Source organism: Aspergillus ochraceoroseus (assembly GCF_002846915.1).
Source record: "Aspergillus ochraceoroseus IBT 24754 chromosome Unknown P175scaffold_6, whole genome shotgun sequence".
Taxonomy (NCBI): domain Eukaryota; kingdom Fungi; phylum Ascomycota; class Eurotiomycetes; order Eurotiales; family Aspergillaceae; genus Aspergillus; species Aspergillus ochraceoroseus.
In genome coordinates this window covers 278,063-302,831 of record NW_024468481.1, presented here as the reverse complement: position 1 = coordinate 302,831, position 24,769 = coordinate 278,063, and the positions used below count along the sequence as shown (strand labels likewise).

At 48.5% G+C, this 24,769-nt stretch overlaps 9 protein-coding genes across 9 annotated transcripts; 7 read left to right on the top strand and 2 right to left on the bottom strand.

The window, feature by feature from the left end:
• Window positions 1–299: 299 nt before the first annotated feature.
• Window positions 300–3,166, top strand: P175DRAFT_0510425 (GTPase-activating protein RGD2; the record flags this gene model as incomplete). The annotated part of the gene is made up of 5 exons (XM_040898511.1): window positions 300–527; window positions 611–1,757; window positions 1,817–1,912; window positions 1,969–2,154; window positions 2,214–3,166. 5 exons carry the CDS (start codon window positions 300–302, stop codon window positions 3,164–3,166), a joined length of 2,610 nt encoding a protein of 869 aa, XP_040750526.1.
• Window positions 3,167–4,313: 1,147 nt separating this feature from the next.
• P175DRAFT_0482043 (AAA family ATPase CDC6) lies at window positions 4,314–6,488 on the bottom strand (the record flags this gene model as incomplete). Its single annotated transcript, XM_040895485.1, has 4 exons — window positions 6,292–6,488; window positions 5,966–6,229; window positions 4,940–5,917; window positions 4,314–4,870 (listed from the first exon to the last, which is right to left on the bottom strand). Exons 1-4 carry the CDS (start codon window positions 6,341–6,343, stop codon window positions 4,314–4,316), a joined length of 1,851 nt encoding a protein of 616 aa, XP_040750525.1. The 5' UTR covers window positions 6,344–6,488.
• A 296-nt stretch (window positions 6,489–6,784) lies between these two features.
• Window positions 6,785–8,975, top strand: P175DRAFT_0502647 (DNA-protein crosslink repair co-factor UBX5). Its single transcript, XM_040897434.1, has 2 exons — window positions 6,785–7,541; window positions 7,615–8,975. Exons 1-2 carry the CDS (start codon window positions 7,052–7,054, stop codon window positions 8,706–8,708), a joined length of 1,584 nt encoding a protein of 527 aa, XP_040750524.1. The 5' UTR covers window positions 6,785–7,051; the 3' UTR covers window positions 8,709–8,975.
• Window positions 8,976–9,764: 789 nt separating this feature from the next.
• On the top strand, window positions 9,765–12,288 carry P175DRAFT_0549244 (putative Ste20-like serine/threonine protein kinase; the record flags this gene model as incomplete). The annotated part of the gene is made up of 4 exons (XM_040900428.1): window positions 9,765–9,816; window positions 9,853–9,913; window positions 9,982–10,298; window positions 10,380–12,288. 4 exons carry the CDS (start codon window positions 9,765–9,767, stop codon window positions 12,041–12,043), a joined length of 2,094 nt encoding a protein of 697 aa, XP_040750523.1. The 3' UTR covers window positions 12,044–12,288.
• Window positions 12,289–12,997: 709 nt separating this feature from the next.
• P175DRAFT_0482036 (putative C6 transcription factor) lies at window positions 12,998–16,099 on the bottom strand. The gene is made up of 5 exons (XM_040895484.1): window positions 15,729–16,099; window positions 15,551–15,585; window positions 15,327–15,443; window positions 13,894–15,262; window positions 12,998–13,821 (listed from the first exon to the last, which is right to left on the bottom strand). The coding sequence occupies exons 1-5, from the start codon at window positions 15,911–15,913 to the stop codon at window positions 13,038–13,040; spliced, it is 2,490 nt and encodes an 829-aa protein (XP_040750522.1). The 5' UTR covers window positions 15,914–16,099; the 3' UTR covers window positions 12,998–13,037.
• Window positions 16,100–17,066: 967 nt separating this feature from the next.
• Window positions 17,067–18,502, top strand: P175DRAFT_0440738 (L-rhamnonate dehydratase; the record flags this gene model as incomplete). The annotated part of the gene is made up of 3 exons (XM_040894036.1): window positions 17,067–17,156; window positions 17,221–17,443; window positions 17,520–18,502. 3 exons carry the CDS (start codon window positions 17,067–17,069, stop codon window positions 18,500–18,502), a joined length of 1,296 nt encoding a protein of 431 aa, XP_040750521.1.
• A 558-nt stretch (window positions 18,503–19,060) lies between these two features.
• P175DRAFT_0440763 (uncharacterized protein) lies at window positions 19,061–19,321 on the top strand (the record flags this gene model as incomplete). The annotated part of the gene is made up of 1 exon (XM_040894038.1): window positions 19,061–19,321. One exon carries the CDS (start codon window positions 19,061–19,063, stop codon window positions 19,319–19,321), a length of 261 nt encoding a protein of 86 aa, XP_040750520.1.
• A 367-nt stretch (window positions 19,322–19,688) lies between these two features.
• Window positions 19,689–20,712, top strand: P175DRAFT_0494281 (uncharacterized protein; the record flags this gene model as incomplete). Its single annotated transcript, XM_040896008.1, has 4 exons — window positions 19,689–19,746; window positions 19,949–20,112; window positions 20,143–20,394; window positions 20,455–20,712. The coding sequence occupies 4 exons, from the start codon at window positions 19,689–19,691 to the stop codon at window positions 20,710–20,712; spliced, it is 732 nt and encodes a 243-aa protein (XP_040750519.1).
• Window positions 20,713–22,646: 1,934 nt separating this feature from the next.
• Window positions 22,647–24,461, top strand: P175DRAFT_0440743 (putative spindle poison sensitivity protein Scp3; the record flags this gene model as incomplete). Its single annotated transcript, XM_040894037.1, has 3 exons — window positions 22,647–22,782; window positions 22,901–23,022; window positions 23,109–24,461. The coding sequence occupies 3 exons, from the start codon at window positions 22,647–22,649 to the stop codon at window positions 24,459–24,461; spliced, it is 1,611 nt and encodes a 536-aa protein (XP_040750518.1).
• Window positions 24,462–24,769: the final 308 nt, after the last annotated feature.

Below are 24,769 nucleotides of genomic sequence, written 5' to 3'. Positions count from 1 at the left end.
TGGGAACGAGGCTGGACACTCACTTTTCCTTTCTTTTTCTTTTTCCTTACTTGTTATCTGGCGCAGCGCTGTCATCTAAAACTCTCCCTGCATTCCTTCTACCCCGGACATACCTTAGCTCCTGTCTTGCGCGTCGTGGAAAGTTCTAGCCGCCGAAGAACCTGCCCAATTTTACCTCTCCGCGGTGCCTGTACATCGTCACGAAAGACTAACACTAAAGCTCCCTTGACCTTCTCTGCTCATACTCCTCTCCTCCTCCGATCGATCGATTCCAATCGAAGACGGCCGCGTTAATCAAAATGCCTGGGTTCGCAGATTCATTCTGGACCCCCGACTACGCTACGGGCCTGGGGGTCCTCTATGGAAAGCTACAGCAGGGCGTCGTGGAAAACAAACAGATCCTCACCATTGCGTCGATGCGTGCCGATGCTGAGGAGATGTACAGCTTCAAATTGGGGGATATTGCGCCGAGCGTGGACAGATTAGTAGCAGGGTTTGCGAAAGATGATGGTGCCAGTGTGAGAAAGGTAAGCGGAGATCTCCATTCTTCTGCGAAACTCTTTTCTAAATCGGGGTTGCCCTCAATGCTGACGACAACTCAACCCGAAAGGCATACGAAGGATCCCGCACTGAAATGATCGAAGCCGCCAAGAATCACCAGAAGATTGCTTCGAATATCCGAGAACTCGTTGTTTCGCCGTTCAAGCGCTGGTGCGATCAGCATGAAGCTCGGATCGAGAACTCTCACGACGACCTCCAGGCTCGTATTAAGGAACACACCAAGCAGGTGGACTTGGTCAAGAAGCTGCGGAGCCACTACTTCAACAAGTGTCGTGTGCTTGAGGATCTGGAGGAAGAGAATAAGCTTGCATTCCAGGGACCTGAAACTAGCCCCAAGATCAAGCCAACCCCCAAGATTGTTCTCCCGGAAGATGAAGTGCCAGAGGACGAGCCGGTTGAGATAGGCGACCGGGTTTATGCACCGGAGGATGTAAAGAATCTCCTGGTACACATGCTGGATAACATCAAGACTGGTGACGTCAAAGTTCCTATTATCGGCACATACCAAAATACATCCACTGGCTCCGACATTGTGGAATACAGTCAGAAATACCTCAATGCTACCAGCATAAGTTACGCGGAAAGGATTGGTCAGGATCTTGTGGACAATGGATTCCTTCGCTTGGTAGGAAACATGGGCAGCACATTTGCCAATAGCTCCAAGATGAATTACCAATGGCGTCCTAAAGTGTTTCAAGTAACTGGCATTCCGGAGAAGAAGAAACCGTTGATGCGCGTTACCTCGATGGCTTCAAGTGAGGACGGAAGCGAATCTCCGATTGCATCTGTGTCGGAGATGCTGGCCGGTTGGAACCCTCTCAACAACCCACATCCCAACGAGACGCCAGCGGAAAAACTCCGCAGAGAATCGCGTGAAGCTGATGAACGCTACAAGACCGCTGTGCGGAAACTTGACCTCATAAGATGCAAACTGGAGGAGGAGATTGTTGCGAATCTCCGGTTTATGGAACAATGTGAACTAGATCGTCTCAAGGCGATCAAGGCTGTAATCCTTGATTTCTCTGGATCAATCAGCAATGTAATTCCGAACCTACAGAGCACTGTAGACCACATGATGCTGTATCAGGAGACTATCCAACCTCTAGGAGATCTCCGGTATCTTCTCGAAAACTACAGAACTGGCTGTTTTGTTCCTCGTGTCCAGACATATGAAAACTATTATGGCTCAGTTGAAGGTATATATCTTCTTTCCTGCTTTGCTACGATGTTGAAGGTCTGACTGATGATTTTTTAGATCAAATCTTTGGCGTTGATCTCGAGGCTAAAGCAAGAGTTGATCGCAAGCGTGTTCCTATTATTGTGACAACTATTTTGACTTACCTGGACAACTGTAAGAGATGATTCTCGTGCACCGTCGGATTGAACGGCGCTAATGCATACTCATAGGCTACCCCGAACTCGAGGGAGACGAGTCACGCCGCGCGATTTGGCTTTATGATGTTCCTTTGGGCGCCACTCATCACCTCCGTCACGCCTTGAATAATGGAAAAGTCGACTACCGCGAAGTGCTGGAAAAGTATGAGATACCCGTTGTTGCGAGCGCGTTAAAGCTATATCTTCTTGAATTGCCAGGTAACACCCTTCCCTTTACCAGACAAAGTAAGAGCATAGGCACTAATCAGTCCTACCAGACTCTCTTGTTTCTTCCCAAGTTTACGAAATTGTTAAGACCATCTATTCCACGACCGCAAATGAGACCACAGAGGAGGGACGTATCAAGGTTCTCCAAAGCACTCTTGGTCAACTCCGTCTCAACAACATAGCCACGCTTGATGCCATTATGACCCATTTTACACGTTTGATAGACCTAACGTCTGCCGACGAAGCCTACATTTCCTCACTTGCCCAATCTTTATCCCCTTGCGTTCTTCGTCCTCGCACAGAGAGCAGCCTTACAATGGATGAGCGTCATAGCTACCGTCTGATCCGGGACCTCTTTGCCCACAAAGATGCAATTTTTGGTGAACTAAAGCGCCAATCGAGTGCTACCGGGATGACTGGCGCAGCCCCTCGCCCTCGTGCCATCAGCACCAATGAAAGCAACCGCCGAGCAGCCATGGAGGCCCGCAACCGTGCCATTGTGGACCGCAGCCGTGCTAATAGCCCAGCTCCTCCTCGGAAGCACCGCCGAGACCGTTCAAGCGGCCCTGAACCAGGGCGATTCCCCATAAACGTCTCTGGAGAGAGAAGAGCTGCCGCTGCCCGGAACAGCTTGGATGTCCCCAACAGCGAGTCCCCGACAGGGGTTGAGGACGTTTCAAATACCAACATTCATGCCGGCGAAGCCGCCACAAACGGCACCCCCGTGGAGTCCCCGGTTTCTGCTGGTCCGAGCTCTTCGTCAGACCCATCCAGTCCGCCTCCCACGTCTAGATCGGATGAATCTCCCACGCCTACCCCAACTGCCGAAAAACGCGCTTCCATCTCCCGCTCTAGTATTATCTACAACCGCAAGCCAGGACTCGGTAACCGGTCTAGCTTCCCCGTTGTCCCGAGCGAGACCGGAACGGATAGCAAGCGGAGCAGCCTGATTGAAAGCGAACCCAAGGGCGTTACCTTAGAAGACAAGCCTATGGATGACTAGACGTAACCTTGAAGTCTCATATTGAAACACAAAGATGACGACCATACTATCTGATGTTTGATGCTGCTGGGAAACCTTGAAGAAATGCGCCAAAAAGCCAACTGCCTAAACGTTCTCTACATACATACATACACTGATCCTACTATCCATACATACCTCCGCCCCAAATACACACATTACATACCTAACATACTACCTACATACTCTATCACACCTTCATCTTGAACCCGCGCAAGGGACTGTCATGGTGTATGTCAGTCACCGCACCAACATTTCAACCTTTTCTCCAGGCAAGGCAGGGCCTTTTCCGATTCCGAATAAGATTGAGATGTTGCTTTGCTTTGTTATGCTGTGTTGTGTCTTGTTTTGTTCTGCTTGTGCCAGAAGGATGGGTGGGCAGCTGGGATACCATATCATATCATATATATTTGTTATCTTCCTTTCTTCCTCTTTCCCTCGTGGATTTTGTTCTCCTATACCTATATCCCATTCTCCCTTTCACTCATCGTTCCCATTCCAGTTCCTATTGTCGAATAAATCATGCCTATCATTACCATTCCATTATCATTTCCATTGCCTGGACAACCTTGAACAACTTTCCTTTTTTTTTTTTTCTTTCTCCAGCCCCTCCTTTCCTTGCATACCTGATTCCCCTTGTATGTTTGTTCAACTTTCGTGCCCACACACTTTTCTTGCCTTGTCTTGTCCTGTCTTTACTTGGTCATCTTATGCCCCCCCCCCCCCCCCCCCCGATGTTACTCTTCCCACTTCTTTTTTTTTTTTTTTTTTTTTCTAGATATTTCCCTGTTCAACTCTACCTACTTGTCTATCTCTTGACCTTGTATTTAAGCGGTGGGAGAGCCTGTGTATTGACTATATTTTGGCCTTTCGTCTTCATATCCTCGTAGCGGTGTGGTAATGATTCTTAACTACAATGATGTAGGTAGTGATGTAAGATCATTTGATTTTGATTTGTTTATTTATTTTAGGCTAGTAGCACAAAGGAGATGAAAATGAGGGTAAAAAGAATACGCTGACCAGAATGCTTAGTCGAACTCCAATGAGTACCCCAATACAATCGCTAGTTGATCGACTCCTAAAATGCTCCCAAGACCAATGCAGAAGATACCAAGAAAAGAAGAAACGTTTATAATCCTTGGCCCATGAAAAATCGCCGGAGAATACCCTCCCCAGGACCTGTAATCTGACTCTCAATTTCCTTTTGTGAGACAAAGCAAACCAGGCTCTGCTCGTCTAATGCCTTGTTGAGGAATATACTGCTAGACTTTGAAGGAGTTCGTCGTATATCCGAGCCACCAGCGACTGTTCCACCGCGACCACGGCTCTGGTACTCGCCAACCAGTCCCAACGTCTCTAGGCTGCCAAGGACGTCCTTGAATTCGGTTGATGTTAATGGATGTAAGATATTATCTGTTCGGCAAAGAGTACAATATGCGTCGAAGATCTGTTTCACGGTTGGCACCATGCTCTTCGACTTTGACGGTGTTCCCTGAACTTCGCCTTCACGGCGTTTTCGATCAAGTGCAACTAAGGCGCAAATTGCTGCCTTTTGTTGAAGATTCAGGCACTGCAGCCTTTGAACTGTTCCCTGTCCAAAAGCGGAAGAAGTAATCCGTGCCACATGGGCAATGCTGGCTCGAGGAGCCGTAAGGGCCGTATAAGGGAATACGGTTTGTTTGGGTGCTGAATGTCTCGGAGAAGCCGAAAGATTGTTATTCTCGACTAGAATTGTCTTCGAAGAGCTTTCCGTACTTTGCTTGTCAAGCTTCTGCAATGTCTCATGCTCAATCAGGTCAATCGCACTTTTGACGAGTTCAAATGCTTTGCGTAGGTCTCCAGTTTGCGAAGCGACTTTCTTCGCACATAACTGAATAGCTGCGGGTTGAACAAAGGGAATGAATTTCGGATCCTCTGATTGATTTTCAGGAAGGAGAGATCGAAGACGATTGATTATAACGTTCGCAATCTGGCCAGCATTGTAAGGCAGGAAAGGAAGTAGAGCAGGTTTCAAGTTCTTTGCCTTCAGCTGAGGCAAAGATCGGTCAGTCAAATCAAGTGCATTGGCAATTCCAATGAGCATTAGCTTTGATTCTTTTTGTAGAGACCATTCAAACAAGGACTGAAGAATACCAGCGTCCGAGGTAAGGAGGTGGTCAATTTCATCCAGCATAACCAGGAACATATCGTCGTCCCTGCTCGCATGCTGCTTCTTTTGCTTCTCGGGGACAAACATGCTCCTCAGTCTATCGGCCTCGCTCTTCTTAAAAACTTCGCTATCATCGCACAGATCCTCGATGAGCTTGCTGTAAACGTCCCGTGCACTCCTCATACTTGCGCAATTGAGTTGTGTCACCTTGATTGAGCCGAGGTCAAGTTCACCAAAGACCTCTCTAACAAGGGCGCTCTTTCCGGTGCCTGGAGGACCGCTGACGTACATACAACCACCTTTGCCCGACTGTACGCCGTCTCTGATGAATGTAGATAGTTTTTCTCGCTCCGCATCCCGACCGACTATCCGGGCTGAGCTCGCGCCTCGAGCAAACAACTGTCGTGCATGCGTGTAGATGGTTTGAACAGTGGTTGGGGTGCCTATCTGTCGTGGGGTGCGTGGTGTCAACGCTTTCCCTCCGACTTGAACTCGATGCTTGGGGGTGACCGGTGGGGATTCTAGCGCATTTCTATACCTTGCCTTCGAGGGAGTTTTGACTTCTACCCGTTTTGTATTTTCATCTAGGTACGTTAGCTCGATCTCTTTCTAAACGAGTATCTCGGGCTTACCGTTGGTGGGCTGTGAGGTGGGTGGGAGAGAATTTCGTATCGACGGGGACGGCGCTTGAGTATCTCGTAAAGTGGTTTCCTTTGGTCGCTCATTCTCAACCAAAGGGTCTTTGATTTGGGTGTCATTCTCCTGCTGGAAATTGCTGCTTGTTTTTCCTTTGGAGCGAAGCTGGCGTGTCAAGGGTGGTGAAGACGGCTTCTCTTCTCGATGGATGCGAGGTGCATGGATACGACGCTTGCTCCCACTACGCAGTGGTAAAGATGCTATTGATGCGATTTAGTCAGTAATTGACCAAAATATGGAGGTAGGAGCTAAGCGGCCATACTTTCTGTTTCAATGGTGCCTCGTTGACGCTTGCCTAAGATTGTCACAGCCATGACGAGGAACTGTGGCAGGAGCAGTTGGGATAAGAATTGAATAAGAGCAGGAACTTCCCAGTGATTGACTAGTGACAAGGTACTAATACATGAGCAACTGCTTGTTGAGAACTGACTCTTGATACCCAGGTAGGTAGGTAGTAAGCTCCTAGGCAAATATGCGCCCTGTCCAAAGAAGGCATAATTGGTTCCCGAGCCTTGAGAGTCGCGTCGCTTTTGGCGCGTCCGATCACGCGTCACGCGCCAAGTAACTATTACCTAAGTCATTAGTCATGGTTATTTATGCAGAACTTGCCGGAACCGGGAAAACTAAAGCTCCGAATAGATCCAACAAGTGCGTCACTCAATCCTGCCTAACGCTGGCGAATGGTAGTGGAGTGTGGTTTGACTGCTCTGTCAGGCTATGAACTTGCTCCCTTATTTACTTTCTCCTCCTCCTCCTCCTCTTCTTCGTCTTCGTCTTCATCCTCTTCTTCCTATTCCTTCTCTCACATGCCACTGAGAACACTTCTTCGCTCTTGGCTTTGCTAAAATATTACTGGTCGGGCCCTAAACGCCTGGGCTTAGTTTGCACTTGTTTGCATTGCCTTTGCAGTTGTACAAGAACACACGGTCTCATTTTACGGCTTTACAATCACTGATTAGCGGCACACGAAATCGGCTTCGTTTCTTTACCTCTAGAAGTACCACTGGAATTCTCTGTTCGCCATGGACGGCGATGTGGTGGCTCAGTTCACCGAGATCACCGGCTCAACACCGGAGCTCGCAGCGCAGTATCTGCAGCTGACCGATTTCAACATTGAGCAGGCGATGCAGCTTTACTTTGAGAATGGCGGAGCACCCCTAACTGAAGAGCCTACATCTTCTACTTCTACTACAACTAGCAGAGCTCCGCGCTCTTCTGGGTATGAAGATAACTCTGGAATTATACATCTTGACTCCGACGATGACGCCAGCGTAAACGAGACCCGATCCACGCCCCGAGAGCAATCCCGAAATGCATCGACATTTGAAGATGATGCGGCGATGGCTCGTCGTTTGCAGGAAGAAATGTACAATGGGAACGATGGCGCCGATGACGTGCGTGCGCCGCTTGCTCGCACGACCGAAACCCTGGTGGGGCCTGAGGCGGACTTTGATGATGGTGATATGCATGCGAACATTTTGGGTGAACTCCGCGCCCGCCAGAGACGAAGCAGTTGGTCTTTCCCTCTCGAAACTCTGCTCCTCATTCGTCGGGATTTTTTGTCACTGATTGATTTTCTCCCTAGATCGACCCGGCATCTTCAATCAGAGAGACACGGCTTCGATATGGACGGGGGAGGAGGAGGAGGCATCGCATCGTGAAAGGCTGGCAGCGGCGACGGGAGGAGCTTCCGAATCGTCAAACAAATCAAACATGCTCGCAGAAATGTACCGACCGCCTTTTGAGATCATCTCAAGGCTACCGTGGGATCTGGCTCGACAGGAGGGTCGTGATAATGAGAAGTGGCTGTTGGTGAACATTCAGGACCCATCCATATTTGACTGTCAAATATTGAACCGGGACTTGTGGAAAGATCCTAGTGTTAAGGATACCATCAAAGAACATTTCATATTCTTGCAATACTCCAAAGACGATCCCCGCGCCGCACCATATCTGCAATATTATTTTCAGGCCAGTGATGTGTCCGACAACTACCCCCACATCGCCATTGTCGATCCTCGCACAGGTGAACAGATGAAGGTGTGGTCAGGACCCCCTGTGGTGAGGGCGGCGGAATTCCTCATGCAGCTTCACGAGTTCCTTGACCGTTACAGCCTGAACCATAACGTGCGGAACCCTGTGGCCAGGCGAAAACCGGAGACGAAGGAGAAAAGTATCGATGCTATGACTGAAGAGGAGATGATGGAGATGGCATTGAGGAATAGCCTTGGCCATGACGCATTGCAACCAAGAAGGATGGAAGATCCTGATGACTTGACCCGCAGCGTCGAAGATGTTAAGGGTAAAGGGAGAGCCGTCGATGAGGAGGATATCGGTATGGAGGAGGCCGGGGCCGGTGGAGATGCTGGGACTGAAGTATCTCTCTTTTCATCAATCCCTAGCGATCAACCGCACACCGAACCTCCTGCTGATCCTGCCACCACGACACGGATTCAGTTCCGTCATCCTACCGGCAGAGTTATCAGGCGTTTTGCCTTAAACGATCCGGTCAGGAGGATTTATGAGTGGCTGAAGGCTGATCCTCCGTTGGCGGATAAGGCAGGAGTGGAATTTGAGCTCAACTCGATGGGTCGCAATTTGATCGATGTGCTTGACCTGACTGTGGAAGCTGCTGGTCTCAAGAATGGAACGGTCATGATAGGATATATTGAGGATTAGGAGTCAACCCTAACGGGTCATACTTCATGAATGCCGGCAATGATAGACTCATGGATGCCTTTACATGGGCTATGGTTATTTATCTCTGCTTCTGTCCTAGGTACCACTCCAGTCTCCGTAGAAGGGATCCCCACGGACATAACGATCCTTTTTGCAGGCCCGTGATGTACTTGTAGAGCGGGGGATGAAGAATTGAGGCACACAAGATTGGTGAGCCAGAGTAGATAATTTGTAGAACGGAGCATAACGGTGACTATCTTTAGAACCATATAAGATACCAGGTCTCCTCCGTTATCCTTTCCAGTCCCCCCTGCTTCCGAACAACTACTAATGCCCTTCCTTCCGGAGTACTACTACTCCGTATACAGAGTAGTTTACCGCCCGGCAAAATAAACCCCGCGCTGCCCCCAATCAACATCCAGCGTCCCCCTCAAGTCGCTTCACATACGTTCCAAGGTGGGTGTTTGTTGTTATTGTTGTTATTGTTGTTGTTGGTTGTTGTCCTCGTCTCTGTCGATGATGCAAGGGAAATTTCAATTCGACTTTCCTCAGAACTACCCCCCTTCCACATTATATTGTCAATACTTGATTCCCTTCACTCCCCCTCCCCCAATGACTTGGAATTAGCATCAAGCAAGGAAGGACTGGCAGAATTCCCTTTCTTGGGCCCTCCTCGATTCTAGCCCACCGTTCCGACACTCAGCTGCTACTCTTGTTGATGACGAGGGATTTCACGAAAAAAAAAAACCAATAGGCAGTGGAGTTTTTCACCAAAACCAATTCTGTACCTGGAAGCACCGCCCCCTTGGACCGTTCTCCGTTTACCCTTCCCCCAGGCGATCGGTAAGTCCGTTGTCGCTGGTGTTCAGTTGTTGATCAGCTCTCCTGGCTCCTTATATATTATGCTTTTTCCACATTTCTCTCTCTGCAGCCAGATATTGGACTTGCGTCTATCATCGGGGATTTCTTCTATACTAACCAACTTCCTAGCATTACGCGCCTGTGCATGATTGACTGACAGCTATCTTCCCTGCGAGCAATTTAAGCGCCGCCAAAATGGAGGGCCTGGTAGATCCGGAAACCATTTACATGAAGCAGAACTGCATTGGTATGTTGAATAACATGACAGAATAATAGCCGTTAGTCATGTCAAAGTCCCTAACTCGTGATGCAGGTGGTGGCAGCTTCGGACGGGTATACAAAGGGTATGCCAACTTCCTCTCTCGCGCTAGCCCTTGAGGTATACTCTTTAACCGCCCCTGTTGTTATGCAGTGTTGATAAGCGCACCGGTACATCCGTTGCGATTAAGATCATTGACGTCGAAAATGCCGAGGACGAAGTCGAAGATATTATCCAGGAAATCGCCATCCTATCCGAACTCAATTCCCCATACGTGACTAGATATCATGGGTCGTACTTGAAGGGGTCGAGTTTATGGATTGTCATGGAATTCTGCTCCGGAGGTAGTTGCTCTGATTTGATGCGTCCAGGGCCCATCCCAGAGGAATACATTGTGATCATTGTCAGGGAACTGCTCCGTGGGTTAGACTACCTGCATAGCGATAAAAAGTTGCATCGTGACGTTAAGGGTACCTTCTTCCTAAAACCATACCGCCTCCCCCTCCCTTTTTTTTTTTTTTTTTTTTTTTTTAACAAAATGTTATTCACAGCTGCGAATATTCTCCTTACGTCGGGTGGCCAGGTAAAGCTCGCAGATTTTGGCGTCTCAAGTCAGCTATCTGCCACCATGACGAAGAAGAATACCTTTGTTGGAACTCCTTTTTGGATGGCCCCTGAGGTTATCAAACAGTCAGGATACGATTATAAGGCAGACATTTGGTCTCTTGGTATCACTGCAATTGAGTTGGCGCACGGAGAGCCTCCATACTCAGATATTCATCCCATGAAAGTTTTGTTCTTGATTCCCAAAAACCCTCCCCCTACCCTACAAGGTGATTACAGCAAAGCCTTTAAGAACTTTGTTGAACTTTGTTTGCGACGCGACCCTAGAGAACGGCCATCCGCCAGAGAGCTGCTTGAGCACCCATTCATCAAGAGAGCGAAGAAAACGAACTACTTGACAGAATTGATCGAACGTTACGAACGCTGGCAGGCAGTCCATGGTAATAGAAAGGACGATGAAGATGATGAACTTGTTCAAGAGACAATATCCAATCCAGCAGGTACTGAGGATGACGATGATCTTTGGGATTTTGGTACTGTTCGCCCTGTCGGGCGACCACCAGGTTTGAATCCAATAAAGGTGACCGATATGAACATCAGGAGTCAAGAAAAGAAAGAGCGGATCATCAAAGACGAACCTCGCAAGGAAATGCCAAACCCCAACAATCGTACACCGTCGTCGTTTGTTCAAACCAGACCCCCCAATGTTGCTACTCCGAAAGCATCATCGCCGACTAAGATCCCTTTACCTCCCTCTCCGGTGAAGTCAGCACACACCGAAGACCCTCCTCGGACGCCGTCCCATCTTTCCAGATCAGTGCCTCATCAACCAAAGGAGAGTCCTAGTAGCGAGTATGACAAAGCTCTGCAACAGTCTTTAGCTCAAGACCTGAGTTTCCTGCAGCTCGATCGCTCTCCGGGAACATCTATAACAAATCTAATAGACCGGAATAGCCCCGTCACAACACCATTGACCCACCAGCCACATGTTTCAGTGGATGTACCATCTCCCCAAGGGCGTAATCCGGCATCCTCGCCTCGAAATATAGCAGAGCAAAATTTCAGATCTGGAATCGATTCGCTCCCTCCACCTCCGCTATTTTCTCAGCCGCAACCCCAGCCTCCGCGCCATTCCCATTCCCCTCCTCGTCCTCCTCCCACACCAAAGCATGTGTCACCGCAGCCACCATCGCAAGCACATAAGCCCTTACAGTCACCTCTACCCAGTTCACAAAACCCTTCTACGAGTACATATTATCCTCGGCCCCAGAAGACCCTTGATTCAAATGTACATGAGGCAAAAAGGCCCCAAACATCAGAAAATATTACGGCCCTTAACAGCGTTATCATTCCCGCTCTTAGCGGAGCGATTCGCCGCCGCGCCCGTCGAGCAGAACTCCTCTCGCGCCCAGATGACATCCACCACCGTAAGGAGTCTGCGGAACTCCAGGCGCGGAGAGAGCATGCCCAAGAAATGATAGAATCGCTCGCCAATGATTTGTCTGGCATTCTCGCTAGAATCGAGCGCTGGGATAATGACGCACCTGTGGGGATGGGGGCCAATATTCCCTCGTTTTTAGAAGGATTTCTTGAAGAAATTCTCGTTAGAATCGAGCCTACTGAGGAAAGAGCGGGTACCAAACGACACTAGGATGTGGTGGTTATTTTGTTTATGCTATCATGTCTTTTTTTATTCTCCCTTTCATCTGTTCTTAGAAGAGACATCGATGGTTTCATCCGATGTTCGTGTTATCCATGTGTCATGTTTTTGTGGGACTCCCCCTTTAGGAATTAGTGATGGCCCTCTGCTGCAGCTGAAACTGGAAGATCTTGATGCACAAAGTGTTCCTCGTGTTTACTGGTTTTATTCGCTGTGCTCTTTTTTTTTTTTTTTTTTTTTTTTTTTTTTTTTTTACAGGGCTGGTCCTCTAAGAAACTTTATTACCAAATAAATTTCCTCTTCTTTTCTTTTCATACTCCTTTAAACTAGATTCGTCGGTCTGTCTACCTGTTCGCTAGGGTATCTTGCACAGTATATGAACGAGTAAAAGCAAAGTAGACAATTCAAGATCTCACCAGAAGCACCCAGGCTGGAATTGGCGCATTCCCTTACCTTTTTTTTTTTTTTTTTTCTTTCTTTCCCCCCCCCCCCCCCGGAGCCGTCATCGGCGAGGGAAAATTATAGACTGGCAAAGCTACAATACAATATAAACATGATTCTCCTCTAACCCTAAACACACCCGCTTAGAGCTCCATCACGCTGGAGGTTCGCGGGATTCCTTCCGCACGGGAGACAAGAAAGTGCAAGTGAAGAAAGCTGGGACTAGGCTTTTTTGCATTCGAGTTTGCTTGGCTTGGCTTGGCTTGGGGAGCACCCCCCCCCCTGCTTCCACCGTAGCTGCTAGATTGGTGGGATTGCTTGTGAGCCATAGAAGCCGGGTGCTGGATGGGATCTTCTCACTTTCCTCCGCCTGGGGAAGGGGGCAAGTCATGTAAAATGTGACATGACCTTTGGGCACGAATTCCAGAGACTCGGGTGGGATTCTGAGTACTAGGTAGGTACATAGTACTAGAGAAAAAAAAAAAAAAAAAAAAAAAAAAGGTTCAGGCTAAGCTTCTCGTCGTCCTCCTCATCTTGATCGAGCTTAGCCCTCAGGACGAAAAAGCCAGTCGGTCTCTGGTGTCGGGACTAAGTAGTTCGTGATATTGAATTCGTTCGTGTTGGATAGAGTGCTGCCCACTATGGAAGAACTATTGTTTCCTGTTCCCGTGAGGCCGTGGATCGACATGGGATTATTCACGGCTTCGTTCATGTCAAGGCTGGTGATGTCGGCCGTGCGGGACGGGGGAACTCGAGGGACGTTGAAGAAGCCAAAGACATCGAGGTATTCCAGTTCGTTTGCTGCCAAGTTTCGTGAGAGGGCCCCGGCTGTAGAAGCGGGCGTTTGGCTTGCGGCGGGTGAGGACCGAGGCTGTCGCGATATGAGAAAGTCAAGGTCAAATGCGCACCGGCGCATATCTGCGAGAATCTTGACGGACGATGGCGTGGATCTATCGCCGTCCGCAGCACCGGATTGCTGGTACTCCCTGTACTCATCCAGAACTCGTTGCAGAATGGAGCTGTAGCGTTCTGCGACTTTCCAGTATTTGCCCATTCGGGAGAGAGTTTCAACAAAGCATATGATATCTGGGCTGACTGTATGGGCGATTGTGGAACCATGAACAAGGAGCAAACGAGCGGAAACCCAGAGGGTAAAAGCGAACGGTGGCCCGAGCTTGTCCAGAATGTTGTTGTTAATGACAAATCGAGTCACTGAGAGGATGATATCAACTGCAAGCAAACATCTTTGGCTTGCGCTGTACGACGGCGTAAATATCGGGGACCGCGTGGTAGGATATGCTGCGGACGAATGGAGGCGAATGACCGCACTATCAAATGGTTCATCTTGGTGTTAATTGAAATTCACAGGTAAATGTAATCGACTATAGCTGTGTACTTACGTTTGGTAAGCGGCATGGAGCTGAACCCAGTCACAATGGTGTCCTTTTTGTTTCGACCCATTAAATGCCCGAGAGGCATTTTCATAGGCATACTCGGCGGGAAGGCTGAACTCCCAAGTTGTCAGCTCGTCGTCCAATTTGCGATACATTGCTTGCCACTCCTCGACATCAGACAGAGCCCCGATATCCACCGGTCGTTTCAGAAAGAGATGAATCCGTGAGAGGATGCCAAGTATCTCGACATAAAGGCCAAAAGACCCTACGTTCTCTGAACGAGTCAGACGGTCCGCACGATCGGTGGATGACTGGAACCACCTGGTCTCAACTGGTTGGTTTTTAATAAAGTACTCTTCTTTGCAGGGAAGCTTGCGATCGATATCTTTATCGTCTAACGCAAAATCGAACGCCGTTGCAATTGTGGAGTAACGGTCTAAAAGGTAGACCATCCAAAAAAGGCGGCGCCTGCCTTCATCTTCAATCCACGAGTCTGGTTCTGGGAGTGTTACTGCTCGTAAGGTGTATATGGATGGGTACACAGGAGAAATGAGTGATGATTTGGTTTCGACCGCTAGTCCTAGTTGGACCACTGATCTCGTAATTAAAGCGAGTAACTTCCATCCTGGGGGGCCATTAGAGGATCCGACTAGATCGAGCGCGAGGATCACAAGAGCTTGAAGGGCCTTCACCGATGAATTTTCGAGGCCGTACAGAAGCACCTTTTGTTTCGAAAAGTCGTGATATCGTTTCCGGTTCCCGTCAGTGAGTCGACTATCACTTGAATAGCGAAGGGTAGTCACAACTATTGAATAAAGCACCATTCGGTCCGCCTCTTCAAGAGGCGAAGGGCCAAAAAAGGTGTCCAGTGTTGTTCGCCGGTGGAGAATGGGACACCATGTGTTAATATGCTCAAAATACAGATCTACTAGTGCATACAGTAGATCATACGGCGGAAGGTCAAGCTCGGGGCCGGCAAAGGACTGTTGTTGGTTGGAGAATAAGTTGACAGGCACCTTCAAGGATGACTCGTTATCGGTAAAGTCATTTTGAGGCGTAGTATTTGTGATATGCGGTAGTGATGGGACAGATGGAATGCCACTCGGGATATGATTAGGCATGGCATTCTTCACTGACAAGTCAGTGGGACTAGTAATGGATGTGTCCGCGCGACGCGGGGCGGGGGGAACAGATGATGGGTCTTGGAAGTAGAAGGCATTTTGCGGGCTAGGCCCATGTGCTGCAGAAGGCTCTGATGGGGAGCTGTAGGAAAGAGCTGCTGGTTGTGAAAGGCCATGCGATAGATGGGGCTGGTTCTGGAGAAGATGAGTTTCAATGAGACGGCCTTGCGCTTGAATGACCTCCTCCAGCCTGTCTGTTGATCGAATAGTTAAGCATTGCCGCTGAAGTAAGTGCAGATGGGGTGCATATTAACATACCCAACCGCTGTTCTAGTTCCTTGCCATACCCTGCCCGGAGGCCAGGCTTTTTGCGCTCCTTGTACTCACACACCTGGCCATTGCGAGAGCACCATCCACAGCTGGGCTGGGCTCGGTCTAACTAGATTAGAGCCCATATGGATAAGGAAGCGAAAGGGACGGCATAGAGACAAGGCAAGTAAGATGAGGCGCTGATGAAACAAGCTACAGCGAGAAAAACGTACCACACTTAACTTTTCTCTGCTTACATAGCTCACATCTAGATAGGTCGAGCTGGTTAACGTCCGGAACCAACAGCAACTAAAGTGGATCCCCGAAAACATGCATGAAGGAATAAGATCGGCGAAATAACGCCTGATGATTTTCTTCAGGACAGGACCAGGGGAGACCAAAAGTACTTACGATACGGTAAGCGGGCGTCTACGTTTCAGGCCTCGCGTGGAGCCATTAGGCGCGAGACCATTATCACTGTCCGCAGCAGACCAAGACTCATCCGCACTGTGATACTTATCCTGATCACCGACCGGATTCAAGATCGCGGGGGAAGTCTGAAAAGATGTGGTCACTGCAGAAGCAGTGTTCGGCATGGTGATTTAGCGAGGTCGGAGTTTTAGGACACCATCAGACGCGGGAGCTCATGATAGTCTTGGGGCCAAGTCTAGATCGGGGGGGGGGGGAAGATAAAGGAGAGGCGGACCCCAAGGAGATGTAGGAATAATAATTAAAAGAAATGTCTGGGATACGGTTGGTTTGGAGTCAGAGAAAGAGGATAGCGGAGGGGGAGAGATGGAAAGGGAATGAATGAATCCTGAGAGAGAGACTCGAAGAAAGTTCGAAACTGGGGGACGTGGTGCCTGAGGCAGAACTTGTCTTTGTACATGCTAGTTCACCCACCACACCGAATATTTTGAAGCCATTCATTCAGCATATGATTATACTACTACAGGAGGGCAAGGTTCTACAATTATTATCAGCTTATATTGTTACTACTAGTATCTCTGAAAACATAACTTGATTTGTGTAACTCATGGGCCAGTAGTAGATTGCTCGCCCGGATGGCTCTTACACATCTATAGGAAGGATAATATTGGCTATTTACTCTATATAGGAGGGGTTAGGAGGGACTCTACATATATTTCTAGATATATATAATCTATTGTATTGAAATACCTTGCTGAGTTTAAGATAGCTGGAGGTTCTTAGTAGAAAAAGTAGAGTATTTAGTCAATGAAGCAATTCCATGGACTTTGGTGTGGAATGTGGCTGATTCTACCCGCGACCAAAAAAAAACCCCGCAAAATACCAAACTCTCTCCACAGAACCACCAACACAGAGTACATTCCGGATTTAGTTTCATCAGAGAAATTATAATGAAATAACATTTACACTGATAGTCAAAAAGAAAAAAAAAATATAGAAGAAATCTCTCTCAGGGTTGGAGGGGAAAAATCGACAAAAAAAAAAAAGAACGGATTAAATCACTCCCCCACACACGGCAAGTCAAAAAGCCGACAGTTCTCCGCCTCCACAGATCCGCTCGCTGATCTCGGTCGAGCATTGCCCCGAGGTAGGACTTCACCTTCTTACTGTGAGTATAACCCCTCGAATCCAGACCAGATCGTGGGCGTTCAAATATGGCCTGCCTTCCTCGCGGAGATCTAGCATATTAAATTTCATTTTTTACCCCCGTCATTCTTACACTGTAGTTTTGCGCACTTTCTCCGAGTTACCCTCTTCACCATGGCTTCTACTACCGCTACATTCCCCCGCATCAAGGCGATCCGCACTTTTGTTATTGATGGCGTTGGATCTGGTGGGGATTATCACAATGTATGCTGCTCTTCCCTTTCATTGAATATTCTCGGTCCATTTTCGTGTGCTCACTTCGCCTTAGGTTAAAGGTGGCCACTGGCTGATCGATAGCGACATCGCTACCCCCATGACCCGATGGGCACAGTACCGTGGATCGCGAACATCCTGGGGAATTAATGTTCTGGGCTCCTTCTTTATTGAAATCGAAGCGACTGATGGCACCAAGGGCTTTGCCACTGGGTTTGGTGGCCCTCCTGCTTGCTGGCTGGTGCAACAACACTTTGAGCGTTTCTTGCTCGGTGCAGGTACGAACGCTAAACAGACTATATGATACAAAAGAACAGACCAGGACATAAGACCAACTCTCTTCTTTTCTAATAGACCCCCGTGACGTGAACGAACTCTTCGAGAAGATGTACCGCGCTTCCATGTTCTACGGCCGTAAAGGCCTCCCCATCGCCGTCATCTCCGTGATCGACCTGGCATTGTGGGATCTTGTCGGCAAGGTTCGCAACGAGCCCGTTTACAAGCTCATCGGCGGTGCTACCCGCGCTCGTTTGGACTTCTATTGCACCGGCCCCCAGCCTGCCTCAGCCAAGGCAATGGGATTCTCCGGTGCCAAAGTTGCCCTCCCCCACGGCCCCGACGAGGGTGTCGAAGGTCTCCTCAAGAACGTCGAGTACCTCCGCAAGCAACGTGAGAGCGTCGGCCCTAACTTCCCCCTGCGCGTCGACTGCTACATGTCTCTGAATGTGCCCTACACCATCGAACTTGTCAAGCGCTGCGAAGCCGAGGGCCTCCACATTGACTGGTGGGAGGAGTGTCTCAGTCCCGACGACTTCGATGGCCACGCTCTGCTCAAGCGGGCCCACCCAACCGTCAAGTTCACCACCGGTGAACATGAGTACTCACGCTTCGGCTTCCGCAAGCTCGTCGAGGGCCGCCACATCGACATTATCCAACCCGACGTCATGTGGCTTGGTGGTCTCACTGAACTGCTTAAGGTCTCGGCGCTTGCTGCCGCATATGATCTCCCGGTCGTCCCCCACGCCTCCGGTCCCTACTCTTACCACTTTGTTGTCTCGCAACCCAACACCCCCTTCCAGGAGTACCTTGCCAACTCCGCCGACGGCCACACCGTCGAACCCGTCTTTGGCAATCTCTTCCTAAACGAACCCATCCCTACCAAGGGCTTCCTGGATATTTCGATTCTCGATAAGCCTGGTTTCGGTCTGGACTTGAATCCGGCTGCGCCCTTGATCCCGGCTGCTTTCATTCTCACCCCGGCTCCCCAGAAGAGCCTGACTGTTCCTGTTCCTACAGAAGAAACCCAACCCGAAACAAATGGCACATCATCTCATTAAATATAAATTGGGGAAAAAGGGATTCCAAGTCCTTATTTTCCCGACTATCGTTCTGTTATAATATAGTAGAATAAATAGTAGACTCCTCCATGCTCCTTATCCACCCACCAGTCTCAGTTTTGTTTCTTGACCTAGGATGCGGAACTAGTATTTGTTTGGGCTATTGAGATAGCAAAGGTATATCTAGATTCCTGTGATCGAAGTTGATCTATCCCCTATTCAGCCTATGGCGGTTAAATACTCTGATGTACCGGGTACCCTAGGGTATTTACGGAGTATACCCCCATTTACCGTAGCTTCCAAGGTTATGTACCTAAGCAGATGATGGACGGTGCTTGGAACATTCATATACCGTCAACAGAGCTCCCGAAGCCCCCAGCCCAGTGCCATATTGCCCTGGATGGAGATTTACTGCAAAATCTCACTTTGTTTCGGCTCCAACGCTAGTAGTACAAAAATCCGGGCAGAGAGGGAAATGACATTGTTAGTTTAGAGGTTATCGATATTTTGAAAGGAGGTGATGGCCACAATTCACAGATACTTACAGTCCGATTAATAATGTCAACATCGCAGTTGCTTCCCCAGGAAGGTACTCGACTAGTCGCAAAGATATACGACCCACTCTACTTCAATGATGACGAAGGGTATCTCAACCCGTTCCTCTGCATGGACAAGTACTACACCCACGAGGCCAACGCGTATTCATTTTCAGAATGGATTGACTGGGACTGGGATTCCTGGCTTGAAGCAGAGTTTACCCACACCGTTTCAAGCATCACGCCGGAGCTCTTAAGAGAGAGCTGGTTGATGGCTGTGTAGTGCATCACTCCATTCTTGAGCTTTTAATATGTGTGTGGTCCCTAAAGGTCTAGTACAGCTAGCTAGTGTTGGCATATCATAATCAATTGGGATGTTGGAACCTTCTGGGAGCCTACCTATACTGGATGCCATCACCATTCCATTCACTTCCACCACCATGCAAACGCTTAGCGACACATAGGCCACAGTCTTTATTGTGTCAATTTGTTCTACAACTTCATATATCTTAAACAACCCTTTCCTTTACTTTTCCATTAGTTTTGACACTAAATTGGATCTATTTCTATTTCGTCATTGATTTGACATCCATCATAATCTGTTAAAAGAAATACAGATGCATCCAAGTCAAATTAAACTAACCTGAAACATGACCTACCTTACATCATGTCTCGGGTTTTATATGGAAAGGATACCTAGTTCAAACAGTAAGTGGTGTCACTAACACAAAGCATCAGAGGCCATTTCCACTTACCACGCAAGTCTAAACCTCACCCTCACAGACATCTACCATTAACAAGGTCCTTTCTCCCTCGCCTTCCCTACTCTAGCCTTCTCCAATATCTTACAACAATCGGATAACACCGCCTCTCCGGCACCAAAGCGAAAGGAGGTCTCATCGCCGGACAGACTTTTCGGAACAAGATGTTGCCCAGCACTACAGTGCTAATGACCCCGAAGACCATGACATGACTTGGTGCCACGTTCTCGCAATGCTTTTACCATCATCTGAGATCAAGGCGGCGCATCTTGTTCCGAAACGTCTGTCCGGCGATGAGACCTCCTTTCTCTTTGTACGCATAACTTACGTCTCCCTTAAACAGGTATTACTTTGGCAAGGAGCATCGAGCGCAGGCTGGATGAGGGCACCATTGTTATTGCTCCGATTCCTGGAGCAATCACTGCACCGACACGTGGATGTACTGAAGGAGCAGCGGATCGAGACCCGTCACCGTGAGCGACAGCAGAAAGGCGGTGCCGGACGCGGATGTACATACTACTCGACGAGGTCAAGGACAGTGTGGGTGGGCCCTTATACACCAGGAGACCGGGAAAAAGCAATCGTCCGCCTTGAGGTCAGTTCTCCCCCAGCAGACTCTATCAACAAAACCAGCTGCTAACAGTTGATCATATAGGACATTGACAAGAAGGAGCTGACATTCCTCGGTGACAATCAACCAGCCCACCGCTACCTGTTCTTCCGGTTTATCATTTCGTACCTCTACGCCAAGGCCAATGGAAACACAATGGTCAGGGAGAAGGTGAACAGAAAGGACTTTTGGCCCATCATAGGCCGTTATTTACATAAATCCATGCTTGTCACTCTCGCTCGCAGTGTTTCTGGTACTGAGCTGCCGCGCTCGTTGGTCGAGGGGAAAACATTAGGAACGTGACAAAGCAACGGGTAAAGATAGTTAGTTATTGGCATGTTACTAGGCGTCCTTCTTAGGAATGCTCTCGTATGCAGTATGAAAGAAGAAGGGCAGAACAAAGATACCGATGAGGAAGAATACTGGCCTTGATGAGTGACCAGGAAAGGTAGTCCTGTGGGCGTCTGACGATCAGCATTTTACATGGAGACATGTGTTTTTTTTTTTTCATTACAAGTCGTTGATCAGCATCCCCACATCAAGTTCTTTGGTATTAGACACTGATCGCACTATTCTACGAAATCAGGTGTTGACCAAAAATAATACTGTATCAGACGAAATGGTCGTCTAGACTCTAGAGACCCTTTTAGCTGAATGGTCAAGTTTGACATCAGGAAATCAGGAATCCTTCAACAACTTTTGATCTTTTTTATCATCCTTTGAGGAAACATTTATCAGGAACCGCATTAGCTCATTAGGAATTATTGAAATAGCTGAACTTCTTTCATCGATTGTTTCTTCTATACTACTTTTACCCACTTGATCTTTGTTTATCCACACCTTGAGAAACCCTTTGGAGGTTTGCATATAAGAAAGGTAACATCTTCCGAGCAACCTATCTGATCATCATAAGAGCATGTGCAGCCGGGAAAGAGGTGTTACACCAACTCAAGGGTACTTATATCTACTAGGTATCTTTTTTCACTTGGTCAGTGCCCTAACCCCTTGGCTTTGCGATGATTTCAAAGCAATTATATGAAACTTTTGTTAAGGACCCCTTTTACCTACTGTAATTACCTTGATGTGTCCGTACCTAGCCCGTACAATACGAGAGGCTACCAGTCCACCAACCATATGCGGAACAGATCTCTATCGGTTCGGTTCTGACAGAAGATGCTCCTTGGTAAGCCCCAATTTTTTTTTTTTTTCGCTTCAATGTAACAAATTTAAATACCCTGGACAAACTAGGCTAATTGACCATAGTTCAGAGAAAAACCGCGGTACAATGGCTATCCAGTACACTTCAACTTTTACATGGAACAGTCCCCTAGAGCTTCATTGGTTTTAGCGTTGTGGGTGAGCACAAGACAAGTATCCCGGAACCTTGGAGCTTCAGGGAGGGAACTTGCGATTCGACCTGTGTTATTGATAACCCAGCCCTCAATTGCCTCAGGAAGGAGTCCTACCTGAAGTGAAAGTGTTCCGAATCTCTTCTCCCAAAGTTTGATAAGGATCCATAGATTCAAGAGACCATTAATGATTGTGCGCCTCAAGTTATCAGCCCTGTAGTGTTAGGTACCAACTGATCCCTGGTACTTCGTAGTAGTAGCATTCCTGCCCAAATGCTAGTATTGTTGAATACCCAGAAGTCATCTGTTAAACCATAGTAATACCACCGGATAATAATAATAATAATAACACTGCTGCTATTCCGCTTGTCTATTTCATAACCCAAAGAACTAAGTAACTACCTAGGTACTTGTAGGTACTCTGTACTAGTGTACTAGTCCTCGTATCCACAGATCGAAATTTATTAGGACGGAAATGCTACGTTTTATGTTAGCATCTAGAACCCTCTCTTCCTAGTCAACCCATCCCGTGCCTATGAATAAATTTCAGTCTTGCTATTCTTCTTTTTATTCCCTTTTTTCCTCTTCTTTTTTCCCTGGTCCGTAAATAATATATATAAAATAAAATAATGATCAGTACAAAAAGTACTTGCCACTAAGAAAATTACTACTATCTTTGCACCAAATTCGGATTCCCTCACCGCCAACCCCCCACCCGTGGAAATCGCCTTTCGATAACCCCTCCAGATTTTTGCTTCGAACCCGCGGTTTCTGCTTCGCACTCACTGCCCTTCGACCTCGGAGATGCAGTTGTCGGCTTCTCGCAATCCTCAACCTGACCCCCATCCTGCTCACACTTCTCACGCCCAGAATCCCCTCTCGGGTGATATGAAAAGTCGCGCTCCCCTCCCGGTTCCATCCGGGCCTCAATCTCTCCAGAACGGTCACGCTCGCAATCCCTCAGGCTTCGACATGGCTGCCCGCAGTCCCCCAAATCAGAGCAGTATGCCTTTCCCATTATCCCGTCAAATTTGGGGATTCATGCACTCGCCTGGCGCAATATTCTCTTGGCCGCACTGTTGCATCGGTTTTCTTTTCTCGTCGTGGTAGAGAGCTAATTTAACTCCGCTCTTCAACTTCAGATACCAAACATGTGCCCTGCAAGTTCTTTCGTCAAGGAGCTTGTCAAGCCGGGCCTGCTTGTCCATTCCTTCACTCCACCGATGCTGCGATCGATTATGCGCCCTGCAAATATTTCACAAAGGTACGCATCATCCGATATCATCATCTGCTACATCCTTCTCTTCGAGACCATGTGACACTGATCAAATACGTCATGTGCGGGTTTAGGGAAACTGCAAATTTGGCGCAAAGTGTGCACTGGCGCATATCCTACCTGATGGTCGACGTGTAAACCGGCCTACCCCTGGGGGCATGGGAATGAGTGGCAGCCATCTTAATTTAGGTGGTCGGGTTAATCCGCAGGCGTATGTCAACCAGGATTCCGCGTTAACGAACTCGGTGCTTTCGCAACAACGAATGAACGGCCATGATCCACGGTACACCTCCCAGCTTCCCACTCAAGAGGAATTCGCCGCGCTACACCCCCAGCAACAACCTCCCTACGACACCATTCCATCAATCGACACTGGTCTAGCCTCCGATGCTGGTTCTAAATATGGCTCCCCGGTTGAGGAATTACGATTTCCGATGTCCCCCAATCATCATCAGCATCTGACTGCTCTTGATGCTCCGCTTCCTGCGTCCTTTGACAGCCAGGGTATCTCACATGCTGCTCGCTATGGCCCTGTGGCTGCTTCTATGCCGTCCAAGTTCGGCCTGGAACTGTCCCCGCCTGCTCAGAGAATAGGCGCCCCCCCGGATGCGCTCCGAAATCTACGTGACACCGCTTATGGATCTGATTCGAGGAAGCCTTCATCATCTTTCATTGGATCCTCGCCCCCGGGTATGCTGGAGGATGGCTTGAGTTCGCGATTCCTTCACTCCCAGCGACCGGTTAAGGCCCGCATGCTTTCCGCAAGTGTACCCCGACCCACAGCTCTGGATGACTGGGACGATAGTAATTTCCCGATGGAGGAGGACTATTTGCCCATCAACCTGCATGATGACGTGCTCACTCCTCAAGAGCGACTCCGACGCATGTCTCGCACGGATCATGACCTTAGCTCCAGTCACCGTGACCTTAGTGGGCTAGGCATGAGTGGTACCAGTTTCTCCAAAGTCAGCTCGCCGCTTGCTTCCAGCCCCTCTCGGTTCGGTGCCTTGTTCGCGAAGCAGCGCCAAAAGAAAGAAGAAGAATCTCAGGGCACCTCATTCTCACACATTGGATCCCCTCTACGTGAGTCTTCACTAAACCTGGGTATGAGCCCAAGTCTCGGCCCTATCGGAAGCCCCCCACGATATACTTCAGCCTCTATGATATCCCAGCAGCTCAGCGGTCTATCTCTTCATCCTCCTTCTGCCCGTCATACTCCATCATCCATCGGTACTAGCAGCCGGCTAGACCGTACAGTCTCGTCGCCCGTCAGCACAAGCAAGATTGATGAGGAACAAGGTGACTTGGTTTTCTCTATGGAGGAGGAAGAGAACAACAAACGAAGCAGCGCCTCCTGGAGTACCCACAAAACGGATACCAACGATGGGTCTTCAACTTCGGCGAAAAGCTCTGGTTTCCAGGAATGATGATCTGCAAACATTCAAAAGGCGCAATGCAATTTACTATGAGAAACGGACGCCCTTCGTCCCATTAGGGACCCCCCCCCCCCAAAAAAAATAAAAGTTGGGATAAAATTTGGTCTACAAAAGCTAAAAGACAGTCATCAGTCGGTACCAGTCCACAGCCTTGATAATCATCATCAGAGGATTACAAGTGTCCGTGTTACCTTCATCGGAGGGCATTTTGCATACATCGGTTGAGCGATCTCCGGGAATTTAGTTCAACCTTCTTTCATCTTCATCATCATGACTTTGCATATTTTCGCCTCTTAGAC

What these genes read in the sequence shown, in the direction of transcription:
- P175DRAFT_0502647 (XM_040897434.1), top strand. Translation starts at nt 7,052, where the DNA reads ATGGACGGCGATGTGGTGGCTCAGTTCACCGAGATCACCGGCTCAACA. An exon ending in CGCCCGCCAGAGACGAAGCA is followed by an intron (nt 7,542 to 7,614) that starts GTTGGTCTTTCC and finishes TTTTCTCCCTAG; the next exon opens with ATCGACCCGGCATCTTCAAT.
- P175DRAFT_0482036 (XM_040895484.1), bottom strand. Translation starts at nt 15,913, where the DNA reads ATGCCGAACACTGCTTCTGCAGTGACCACATCTTTTCAGACTTCCCCC. An exon ending in GGAACTAGAACAGCGGTTGG is followed by an intron (nt 15,263 to 15,326) that starts GTATGTTAATAT and finishes TTCGATCAACAG; the next exon opens with ACAGGCTGGAGGAGGTCATT. An exon ending in CTCCATGCCGCTTACCAAAC is followed by an intron (nt 13,822 to 13,893) that starts GTAAGTACACAG and finishes ACCATTTGATAG; the next exon opens with TGCGGTCATTCGCCTCCATT.